At 40.5% G+C, this 12791-nt stretch overlaps 1 protein-coding gene across 7 annotated transcripts in view; it reads left to right on the top strand.

Moving 5' to 3' along the window:
- The window catches only part of arhgef9b (Cdc42 guanine nucleotide exchange factor (GEF) 9b), a 68567-nt gene extending 57818 nt beyond the window's left edge, over nucleotides 1-10749 (top strand). For 4 of the 7 annotated variants that reach the window (XM_082178272.1, XM_082178271.1, XM_082178276.1 and 1 more), the window contains one exon: nucleotides 9616-10749. In XM_082178272.1, the coding sequence (XP_082034398.1) occupies nucleotides 9616-9791 (176 nt within the window). In that variant the 3' untranslated portion in view covers nucleotides 9792-10749. Of the gene's footprint in view, nucleotides 1-4496; nucleotides 4565-9615 lie in introns of those variants that run through there. The other 3 variants (XM_082178273.1, XM_082178274.1, XM_082178275.1) reach the window with 3 other exon arrangements.
- Nucleotides 10750-12791: the final 2042 nt, after the last annotated feature.

Raw genomic sequence — 12791 nt, forward strand, 5'->3', positions numbered from 1 at the left:
TGTACAGACACTGAGGACACAGTTAAACAAAATGCAGACTTGTGCAAAATGTAAAATGTATAATAACTAAAATCTTGTAATTATTTATCGTAGAAAGGTGTATGATTCCACCTTTATTATTTGACCACTGGTACATTTTGACCAACATTTTGACCAATGTTGCCGTGATAGTAGTGCCTAAAGTGAGTTGGTATGCATTTCTGTGTTATGCTGTTCACAGAATGAATATTATGGACCAGCAGCTCTCATAAACTGCCTGGACTCGAGAGAGATCTACACTGAAACCACAGATCTCACAGACATGCTGGATCATGCTCCCCACCAAATTTTTGATAGTTTGAAGTGAAGTGCGCCTGTCAATAACAAAGCTGAGATTAGACTTATTTAAGAGGGATGATGGACCAAATACAATTACCTTAGTCTTTGTTCAATTTCATATATGTACTAGGATATGACATTCAGTTTCTTAGAGTGCTTTTTCCCACTTTTACAACAAATTACTTCATAGTCCCGTGGTAGAACGCCAGGCTATCCCGTCACACCCACACAGTGCTCACTCTTTCCCAAGTTCGAATCACCGTCACCTGTTCCTCATCACTGCAGGACCAGTACAAAAGTGAACACCTCTCAGTCACTCATTGTCTGGCCTCGAAAATGGAAACAGACTCCTTACCTGCTCTACTTACCTTGTTGGTTCAGCTCGTAAGCCCTGCCTTGATTACTCTGAGTCTCCTTCGTCTCTCCAAGAATCTCCTTCGCCTTCATGCCTGAAACCTGTGGATAAAGATTACCTGTAAACTCACTGTTTATCAAGAGGAGTGCACTTCATCCAGTTTCTCCGTCATCATCACCATTCACAACCTACAACAAAAAACAATTATTAGGATTACCAATATCTGTCTTTGAGTCTGGTATATCCTGAAAGAAGGCCAGACCAATAACTTAACAGCAATGAACCCAACAAGAGCTGGTGGATAACTTTTTCAGAGTTCTCACTGCACATGCACCCGCATCTGCACTGAGCACACCTGTCATTTCCCCGAGCTCTGCCTCACCACCTGTGTATGTTGCGAGTCCCATGGTCAAACCAGCACCCTACTATGGCTTGGTGGAAGACAACGGAGATGAAGACAATCGCCCTAGAGATGCAGCCGCATCGCTTCACCACTGAAAAGGCCAAAATCTCCTTCATCTTGTCCCTGTTGTCTGGACGTGCACTTCAATGGGCAGAAACACTGTGGAGCCAAGCTGGACCGGTCACGCAATCCCTCGACAGCTTCACTACTCACTTCTGGGAAGTTTTATGACGCCCTTCAGGAGACTCTTCAGTAAGTGAACAACTATATAATTTACGGCAGGGAAAACATTGCTCTCAAGTTTTGTACCCTAGTGGCCTTTAGTGGATGGAACGAGTGAGCACTACTTACCACTTATCGACAAGGTATTGACCCACTACCACTGCTGCATCTCTCCGCCTACGATGACACAATGGGACTGGAAAATTTTATTCAGTTGTCTCTGCGAGTTGCTCAACACATTATAAATTATATGGAAGAACAATCGGCCATGCAGTCCTTCCATAACATATGCCAGCCAATAAAACCCAGCACTCCAGAACCAGGAGAGGAAACCCATGCAAGTATACAATATGCGACTTACCCCGACTGAGCGGCATTGTCGGCTGACCCAGAGATTGTTTACATTGTGGTGGCAGTGGACACGTTATTGCCTCATGTCTGGTCTGACCTCCTCATCCCTTAGTGAGTTACTTTACCTGTCCCAAAGCTATTTTATCACCACTTACCACCATCTTAACTCATACTGCTTCTGATGTATCTGTTTAAATCACAGCTCTCATAGACTCTGGGTCAGTCTGCAACTTTATCTCCGGGGAACTCTGCCGCCAACTCAAACTTGTGAAGAGGATAAGTCAAGCCAAGTCCAGTCAATAACTGGTAAACTGCTCAAGCGAAAAGCCTTCCGTCATTGTGTGGGTCCTGTCAAGCTGCTAGTTGGTTGCCTCCATATCGAACTCTCGGTTTTGGAGAAATCCACCAACGGTATGATGATCCCATCCTCTCCTGGAAGAATGGAGACATCTTGAAGTGGGGTGACCATTGATGTCCTGACTGTTTTCCCAGCCATCCCAGTCCACACCACCAGTGGCCCAAGACCATCTCCATAAATGTAATCTCTGGTGAAAGCCCCGTGGACAAACAGTCAGTCAAGATTCCACCCTGCTACTTCCACATCAAAGATGTCTTCTGCCCACAAAGAGCCTCTCGACTACCACCCCACAGACCATGGGACTGTATATAAAATATACCCATTTTCACTCCCTTAACAAAGGGCCATGGAGGAATACATGGAAGAGGCTCTACAATAAGGCTACATCCGCGCTTCAACCTCCCCTGCTGCTTCCAGTGTTTGTTTGTTTTTTTTGTTTTTGTTTTTCAGGCTAAAAAAGGACAGAGACTTTGAATTGGCCTTGTAACAACTACTACATCACAGTAAATATCGTTATCCATAACCGCATTTGTGGCACCTACCGGCCACTACAAGTACTGTGTCATGCTGTATGGGCTGGTCAACAGGAGAGGAAACCCATGCAAGTATACAATATGCGACTTACCCCGACTGAGCGGCATTGTCGGCTGACCCAGAGATTGTTTACATTGTGGTGCCAGTGGACACGTTATTGCCTCATGTCTGGTCTGACCTCCTCATCCCTTAGTGAGTTACTTTACCATTCATGAATCCCTCCATATTCCAGGGATTCATGAATGAGGTGTTCCAGTATTACCTCCATCACTTTGTGCTGATTTACATCGATGACATCTTGATGTACTCCTGGAATCATAATTTTTCAAAGGTCTTCAAAAAGCTCAGTGTGTACCAACTCTTCTTGAAAGCAGAAAAATTTACCTTTTATCAGTCATCAATCCAGTTCTTGGGCTACCATATTAGTGCTGAAGGGATTAAGATGGACAAGGGGAAGGTACAAGCTTTACACACCTGGTCAGCACCCACCTCAGTAAAAGAACTCCAGCACTTTCTTGATTTCTACAGATATTTCATAAAGAATTAAAGGACCATCACCACTCCACTCACATCACTCCTGAGAATATGTCTTGGAGTCCCGAAGTCACCCATTCCAACTCCTCAAGCAAGCCTTTACCAAGGTTCCCCTCCTAACACTTCCAGATCCCAAGAAACCATTATTAGTGGAAGTTGACACCTTGACCAAAGGAATGGGAGCCATATTATCCCAGCAGCAGGGGAAGCTTTCCCGTCTCCATCTATGTGCTTTTTTCTTCAAAGAAACTCTCCCTGGCGGAGTAGAATTATGATATCTGGAAATGTGAGTTGTTAGCTATAAAATTAAAGAGTGGAGACCAGGTTCACACTTTTTCTGTTTGGCAGTACACAGATGAATGGTCCCTGTGTAATTTAATCATTGGGCTGACAATATGGTTCACGCAGTGCCAAAGTCTGAAAACATGACTGGGTAGTTTGTACCATTTCTTTTCATTTAAAAACATGTAGTCAGTTGTGGCTAACGGGATCAGCAGCCAGGCAGACAGATAAGCAAAGAGTCAGGCAGGGGTCGAGTACCAGTTCTTGCAGTTTTTGAGGGTTAGATACAAATTTTTCACAGTACTGTGAACATCATAATATGTACAATATCAGACATCATAAATCAAGACACATCACAGAGGCACATTTTTATTTATTTATTTCTATTTTTTTGTCTCATTAACAGACACAAAATTATTTATTTATTATGTTTTGCTTTATTTCCAGATGTTTGATTCAATTGCGGGCTCCCTCTAATGTCATACTCAAAGGCTCCCCTGTGGTAGATGGAGCATGTGTATACAAGGCATGTTAAATTATTGTAAAAATTTTGAAAATAAACAGCCTATTAAGTCAAATAATTTAAGTGTTTAGTGCTGTCCATAACAAGAAAATATGCCTCTAAACACTGATCGAGAGCTGTAATTCCAACCACAGCATTTTGTAATGCTGTTTGCAAATGTTCGTTGGAGCTGTGTTTTGAGAAATACCAAATCTGTAAATATAACAAAAGCCTACATGAAGATTTATAAGTTGGTCTTCTAAAAAAAAGCTGATTTCAGCTGATTGACATTTTGTAACAGCACCACCTATTGGGCAAATGTTTTAAGCAATTTTATGTCGTTCTTCTTTAAGTTCTTCTACTCATGGCTGTTAAACCAGTTTGCCCTAATACTATCACAGGGAATGCTACATGCTAATTCATTTTGTTATAATGGACCTTCTGCATTTTTGCTTGGCCCCTTAATATCTGCTTTCAGCTATTTGTATTTGTCTTTTTTTTGTGAATTCAAATGTGGTTTATAGTGAATACTCTCCATTTTATATTTTATAGCATAATATTTTCTTGTCATATTTACACTGTTGTGAATCCTCAATGCTTCACTGACAAACGGTGAAGTATGTTCTTGAATTTGCAGATTCATTGATAGCTATCATCTTGAGAAAGAGGGCCATTTTATATGGACATGGTATGAAAATGATAAAGGTATTTTTATGAGCGTTTAAAGTAGAATTAGTTTTTATACAAAATGCCATGGCAACGACTTTGAAATGCAACTATAACAAAGCAATTATTGCGCTCCCAAAAAATTTCAAAAAATAATCCAAACCTAAGAATATTGTTAACAATACATAATATAGAACCACAGATATTATAAGTAAAATAGATATTAAAAGAGATAGTTCACCCAAAAATTTGAATTCATTGTTTACTGATTAAATAGTTAATAATTAGCTGGTTTAGACGTTTTTTTTTTTTTTTTTTTTAGATAAAAGGAGAAATAAAAAAAATTGGTCCTGCTTGTAATTGTCCATATAATGGCAGTGAATGGTGACCTTCTTCAAGAATGCAAAAGTATCAGAAAGTAATCTCATGTGATTTGAGCCGTATACTCCAATGGCCATGCTTACTAACAGATAGCACTAGCGCAATCCCTCTTCTGGCATTAAAAAACTACTGTCAGAATTTACTAAAGACACGCAGTGAAGAATTAGAGATGAAAACGCGTGGATACATTTATTTTTGTGGCTGGCCTTATGCATTTGTAGGACAAATTCAGACAATATTTATAGGAGGAAAGTTTTTAAATAAATTTTGCAACGTGATTTACTAAGGTTTTTTTAAAATTAAATGTACTGGTATTTGCCATTATTTATAGGTGCACTAAACAAATTTTGAGAAACACTGCTGATATTTTGAAATCAAACCAAACATAAAAAAAGAGTATAATAAAGAGTTGATGTCTCTTTATTATAGCTGAAGCTGAGCAAAATAATGATTTGTGAAAAGTAAGGCAAATAAAGATGACAAGATTTGTGCTGAGACGGCTTCTCGAGCACATCAGCGGCAGTTCGGAGTTGTGGCAAGAGGGACACGTCTTCGTTCCCTCCATCATAGAATGGGGGTTACAATATTAACCAAGACTTTCCCTATCTGCCCGTCTCTTCGATGTTGTGTGGAAGTACTGACACTAGGGGTCCCAATACTAAACGCCACAACTCACTGAACTGGTACTATAAGTACTGTGTCATGCCGTATGAGCTGGTCAACATTCACCCCCTCCATATTCCAGGGATTCATGAATGAGGTGTTCTGGTATTACCTCCATCACCAAGGGACACAGTAAGCCATGACCCTGTTAAGCCAGGAGAATGGCATCCACAATCCAGTGTCCCATCCTTTGTTTGGAGACAGCCTTCTGTTCTGCTGACCTCCAAAGCAGACTAATGGCGCTTTTCCACTACACAGTACCAGCTCGCCTCAGCTCGCCTCGACTCGACTCGGCTCTGTTTGGTTTTCCACTGTGTAAAAGTTGTACCTGTACCTGCTTCCAGGTACTTTTTTTCGTACCACCTCCGGCGAGGTTCTAAGCGAGCTGAGGCGATACTAAAATGTGACGTGAAAACACGGCAGACTGCTAATTGGTCAGAGAGAATCGTCACTATTCACTGCGTCATCATTGCACGCGCCAGACGGAGTATCCTGAATAAAAAACAGCAAAAACAAAAACATCAAAAAACAGCATACACTCGATTTCCTCCATTGTCCTGTGTGTGTGGGTAGCGGGTGTGTCTCGCGCGTCTCGCGTAAAAGATTAAGTCACGGCAGTTTCCTGCGGCGTCGCTATGACAACCAGGTACTATTGTGGAGGTACTATCTGCAATGGAAAACGGAGCGAAAAGCGAGCCGAGCCGAGGCGAGTCGAGTCGAGCTGGTACTGGTAATGGAAAAGCGCCATACGAACTGTTCAAATCATCTGAAACTCTGTGTGCGATCCAGAAATATGCAAAGTGCTCACTGGGAACAACAGAGACAGGACTGGGTCTCCCTTATCAGGAAGGGATTGCTTGCAGGTTAACCACCTAGAAGGGGAAGTGGGAACCTTAGGCACATAGCCGGGGGTTGGGGTCTCAGGACGATTTGAGAGTCTGCTGGCTCAAACTCTAGGCACTTTTCATTAACTGAAAGGGCTTGTAAGTCCCCCACCCTCTTGACGGTAAAAGCTCAAATGGATCTCTATGTTGGGCCTGTAAGACCACAAAGATATCCCAAGAGGGGACGAGGCATTATCCGTGCTTATCTCAGGAACCTGAAAATCAGGTCCGGATGAACACATGTTTGCCCTGGATCTTAGGTCAAAACCTCCTCAAGGCTAACAACGTCTCCCGTCCCTCCACCGGGAGTAAGGCTCAACCCCAATTGAGCAGGTCAGCAGCCTCTCCTCCTTCCCTGGGTTGCCCGTATGGGTTGAAGTCTTCTGATGGTTCTTAGTAGCCTGTTGACTGGTGGGTGGTGCCACCATCCTGCGTGAGAAACGGTGTGCTGGTCTGGCTGCCAGTCCAGGCGATGGCTGGGCAGCCGGAGAAGGAGGCAATATGGGTTTTATCGGCTCCATCTGTTTCTTGACTGCCAATAACGGTTGTGCAAAGACTTCGACAGTTTCCCTGAATAGGTGCACTTTCTCGGCATCCCGTATTTCCATCAGGTTAAGCAATAGATTGTGCTCCTGGACCACAAGTGTGGACATTGCCCAACCCAGAGCCTGCAGTCTGTGACCTTCCGTGACCTTCGTAGCCTGTAGAGCATAGTCAGTCACAGAACGCAGTTCCCGCATCATCTCTGGTTTGAGACCACCCTTTTGAGGATCTCTCAATACTTTGGCTTGGTAGACTTGCAAGATTGCCATAGCGCACAGGGCAGAGGCAGTGAGAGACGAGGTAAACTTACATAAAATATATAATGCGGTATAAATGCACCGCAATCGCCTGTTCCACATGAGGAACCTCCGAGTACCCCTGCACCGCCCCACCATCGCGGGTGGTGAGGATGGAGGAGCCAGTGTTCTATGTTTTCTTGCAAAGCCAAACTCATCCAGAAACTCAACCAGGAAGACACATGAGAGTAGAGGAATGGGAGGTTCACAGGGATTCACTTGGCGGAAACGCTCCCATTTCATCCCCTTGCCCAGAGATAGAAGGACCAGGACGGGAAGCAGCTGAGGTAACTGTCTTTTGAAAAAGAGCACAACGTGCGCATGGTTATGTTTTCACAGTGAGGACGTAAACCATCCATAAAAGATGTCTCAGCATGAGCATGGCCCAAACACTGAAAGCAACGATCGTGGCCGTCCGACGGGGACATAAATCGACTGCACCCAGAAGGACATGGATTGGAGAGCCATGATGGAAAATACACAATCCGCTGTGCATTTGCTCTTTTAAAGAAAATTGCCTTTTTAAGTTTGCTGCTGATGCACCCAAGATAACTCTCTGCACTTATGTAGCGTGCTGTATATCCAGCAGCGTGATAAGGAGGTGAATGGAATTTGCCTCTCAGTAAAAGAGACATTGGCATTCGGCTTTGAAGAACAAAGCTGAATGAGTGAAGCACGCCAGCCCTATTTTATACCCGGATGTCCGGGGAGTGGCTGATCATGCAAATTTTACTCGCCAATTTCCATTGGCCTTTTATGAAAAAGTGTTTGGGGCTCCCAAGAGCAACCCCTAGTGTCGATATTTTGACACAACGTTTATCACACAATTTATAATAAAAAAATAGAATAATCTATTAGTCTAATCCATTTTTCTTCCATGTTTTAATTTGAACAGTAAAGCTCATTTTGCAGCACATTGTTTGACAAAAAGTTTGTTCAATTTCATATGATTAAAATAAATTAAATGTATGTTTTATGTCTTCATTTGATTACCAGAAAAAACATAACACCAAAAAAAAACAAAAAAAAAACAACCATTTCATAGAATAAAAAAAAAAAAGTTGTATGTATAAGTTTCATGATTTAAATTAATTAGACATGCTTTTTGATTACTATAAATTTTACACCGAGAATCCGTAACACGCCCGCTCCGCGACACTAAAATCCCCAAATCCAAGGGGAAACACTGCTCTTCAACAAGCAGATGCACAAATCCCATTAAAAGTGGTTAGCATTATACAGTATATTCTCCTACCAATGCTGGCTCACTCTCCCATTGTAATCTTTAATTTTGAAAATGTTATGCTGATGATAAGTAAAATATCGAACATAACCTCTGTTGCCTTTAGCCTTTGTGAAGTGACCTTTATACATTTTTGTGTATAGCATGGCAATTGAAGATCCATTTTGCATAGACTGATTTAAGAGTAAATGAAATCAGACAGCAATCAGATCTCTCTAAACACATGAAACCACCACAATACTCGTGTAAACAGTTGCGCCACATAGAAATGACGTGTACATCTAAGTGCATGAGACAGAGGGAAGTTAGGGGGACAGAGAGGCCTTTCACTGCTGTTATATGGACAAGCGTGAGCAGAAGATTTGTTCTGCGGAAAAGAAAGGTGGGGGGTGAACTATCCCTTTAAGTGGCCTGAGTACTCAACACAAATGAACTAAAGCAAAAAGATTGTGTTTCAAAATGCCATGGAACTTTTTTTTTTTTTTTGCTAGAAAACCAACTGCCTATTTCTGTTTATATATATTTATATTTGTTGGTTCTGCTTATATCATATAGTTGGAAAAATTAGATATATTTTGAATTGCTTAGAATCATGTATGACTGTAGTTCGTACTTATTGGTTTTGTCATGACTATGGTAAATTCTGCTAAAATACCATAGTTACTGCATAGTACTAATATTTGGACACATGATGACCTACTGTAGAGGCCAGTTGGTTACAAAAAGGTGGCCCAGAAAATTTAAACAGGATAACTGTTTAAAACAGAAGCTTCATCATCATTGGTTTGCAGATTCCACTTGGTTTGATATTTTGTATCCAATGCAGTTGTATATATCAGTGAGAAGTGACCGTTTCTTAAAATAGTAACTGTATTAACTATGGTATTTAGTTTGTAACTGTGGCTAGTCACCATGGTACATTTTAAGGGCTGTACTGTATGTTGTGAAGCATGATTCATCATCGCTGTGCATTGATTATTTTGATTATGCTTTGAGCATTGAAACTCTCTTCCCATTGGCTACATTTTTGAAATTTCTCAAACATCTCCTCTCTCTGTCTTTTGACTTTGTGCTGAGCAGGTTTGAGCCAGAGCAGGTGTGTCTCCCCATCGGACCCCTCGTCTCAAGGACCCTTTCTGCTCTCTGATGACACACAACAATCAGATGTAGTCGAATTCCATGTTTCCAAATCAGGACAATCTCCATTCTGGCAAAACTTTAATAAGTTCACATCGTTAAAAAATGGGAAAAAATAGTGTCTGTATGTTCCCAGCAATGAAGTTCAAGTGTATTTTTTGACAGTAAAAAGACCATGAACCTCCATCTGGAGATTACTTACTGACTGACTGACAATCATGACCCTGATATGATCAAACCTGTCAAGCGCCCAAACAAAGATGTACTGTATGCTGTTTCATTCACCATTATTGTATCTTCACCAATTCAACTTTGCCTTGTTGTATTTTGGAGATGAAATTCAGTAGAATTGACCAGCATACGGTGCTCTGTGTCCTGCTGTCAATGACGGCCATCAAATTGATATTTTTCTCAAAGCTCGTGGATCAAAGACTTTTGCTCCACAGTCTCTCTGTCTGCAATTTAACAGTCATGAGGATACTTACGTGTACTATACAGTACCCTTCATAAAGCAGGATGTAAGACTGTAAGCATTACACACAATTAACAACCAAATCGCCTAAACAGGGTATTGCTTTCTAATTTACAAATGTGATTTGTCAATCTGAGGAACACAGAGTTTGACAATAAGATTATTCTTAGTATTAGTTAACAAGCATTATTCCAGATTTGTGAAAGTGTCACAATCTTGTATCATGCTCTCCTCGAATCTCACATGTTGTATGATATTGACTGAACTCATTTCATATGATAAATAGATGTTTTTGTATGTCTATAAAAGGTAAAGTAGATTTTTGAATTTGCCTCCAAAGGGGGTTATTTTTGATTGTATTATATAAGTACTCTGTAGTAAGCACACTGAAACAATTCATATGCATTGTATTTGAGTTTTTTATTTGTTGTTGTTGGTGTTAATTTGTAATAGCTACTCTGAATACTATTTATTATTATAGTTAATGGCAAATATTGATATGTTGTTTTATGCATACAGTAATGTGCAGAAGTCTTGGGCCATGAATATATACAGTATATATATACTAATTACCATTCAAAAATAAAGGTAATTTATTAACTTTATGGATATGTTATGTTTTCTTTGTCTAATGCCATGTCATAACCATAGCCATATGGCCTAAGGGTTGTGTACAGTGCTGTGCATAGAGTACACTACACATGTATTATTGTATGCCTATGAGAAGAAACTTCATGACTGTTGATAGACTCCAATTGAAATTTTCAGTCCCTCTGGTAATTTAGTAAATGAATGTGAATGATAGGCCTGAAAAAAATCAGCAAAACAATAACTGAACAGTTGTCTTGTAGTGCCACAGCACAGGGGCGTATAGTGGAAGAAAGGGGGGACTCAGAGCTGGTGCTGCACTATCCTGCTCTCTTGTGGACAACCAGTGCACTCAAACCTTCAATACTGATGAGACACAGCAGACTGGCTTACTCAATATGTCTGAATGTTGGTATATGATTTAGCAGTCAAGAAAATGGTGAACATCGGCTTCTCCATTTCTGATGATATGCAGTGCAATGAAATCCAGAACCTTTAGAGAGCGGTTTTCTTGCTTTGAATTAAAGTTTTTCAAACGTGATCTGATCAGGCAACAGTCCATTTAATGTTGTTTGTTGAGAATGTGTCTAACAGCCTTTTATGTGATTGATTGCAATGCATTTACTTCACAGTTATGTATGTTACTGTAAATGAAGACAACTGACGTGATGAAGTGAAATATTTGTTCAGCATCTTTTCTGGATTTTTCTTCAGGTTTAAAGTCTAACGTTCAATAAGAAACCCTACTGAAATTTAAAAATAGCCTGCATCCACATTCATTTATTGGTGATTGGTGAATGAATAGGCTACATTTGGCACAATGCGAATTTGCAATGCATTTACTTCACAGTTATGTCTGTTACTGTAATGAAGACAACTGACGTGATGAAGTGAAATATTTGTTCAGCATCTTTTCTGGATTTTTCATCAGGTTTAAAGTTTTAACGTTTCAAGAAGAAACCCTACTGAAATTTAAAAATAGACTGCATCCACATTCATTTATTGGTGACAGGCTACATTTGGCAAAATACTAATTAGACAATGTAAGCAGAAAATGTGGGATGTGAAAATTGGTTTGTATATGTGCTCATATCTATACTTAGAGACACCTAAGCAGTTATGTGATTAAATCATAACTATATAACTTATGGGTGTTCAGTAATAATGCACTTTCTTATTTACTTATGAATGTTTAGTATGAATTTACATATTGTCAGCTGTAATGATGTGCTATGTTTTAAAGTAAAGAATGAAAAATAAGTACTTTCTGTTCTGTTTTAATTTTAATGACTTAACCAATGTAAATGACTACTGTCACTTTCAGTTATAGTTTTAGTTTCATTATCAAGGAATTTTTGTTTCTTCTTTGTTTTCTCGCTTCCTTTGTTCTATGTTCCCATTTGTCATTGGTTACCATGGTTATTTATTATTAATTAGATCACACCTGTTTGCATTTGAGTTCATTATCTACAGTATATAAGCCCTTCAGTTCATTTAGTTCTTTTCTGATGATGGTTCAGTTTTAGCACACACTGTTGCATTGTATAATCTCGTTGGATTACTTCTTTTCTTTTGTTTTATTAAAGAAAACGGTATTGTTTGAACTACATCTTCTTCTTCGTCATCCTTTGCTGACCTACCCATGACAGAACACCGGACCGATAAGAAAGAATTTGGATATTGCGGCAATTAGTATAGATCCGGAAGGAACATTTCATGGGCCAAGATCTGGAGGACTATGTGGAGGAGTTTGTTAACATCTGCCACCACGCCACATGTGATTGACCTCACATTATGGAAGGTTTCAGGTGCGGGCAGGACGATGAGATTCGCTTCCTGATGCCAAAGGGTGATACCTGCTGGACCTTAGAAGAGTACATCAACTTCGTTCTGTTGGTGGATTGGTCCTCAGTTACAGTAGGCGAAACTATAAAGGACACCATCTCCATCGTCCAGCCCAACCTCGCTCCCGTCACCACACCAGATCCCGAGCCCGGCCAGCCATCTCTGACGCCGTGCAGGAAAAGATGCCAGAGCCCACCGCAGATGGAGAGCCCGA

Source organism: Leuciscus leuciscus (genome assembly GCF_965113295.1).
Source record: "Leuciscus leuciscus genome assembly, chromosome: 8".
NCBI classification, from domain to species: domain Eukaryota; kingdom Metazoa; phylum Chordata; class Actinopteri; order Cypriniformes; family Leuciscidae; genus Leuciscus; species Leuciscus leuciscus.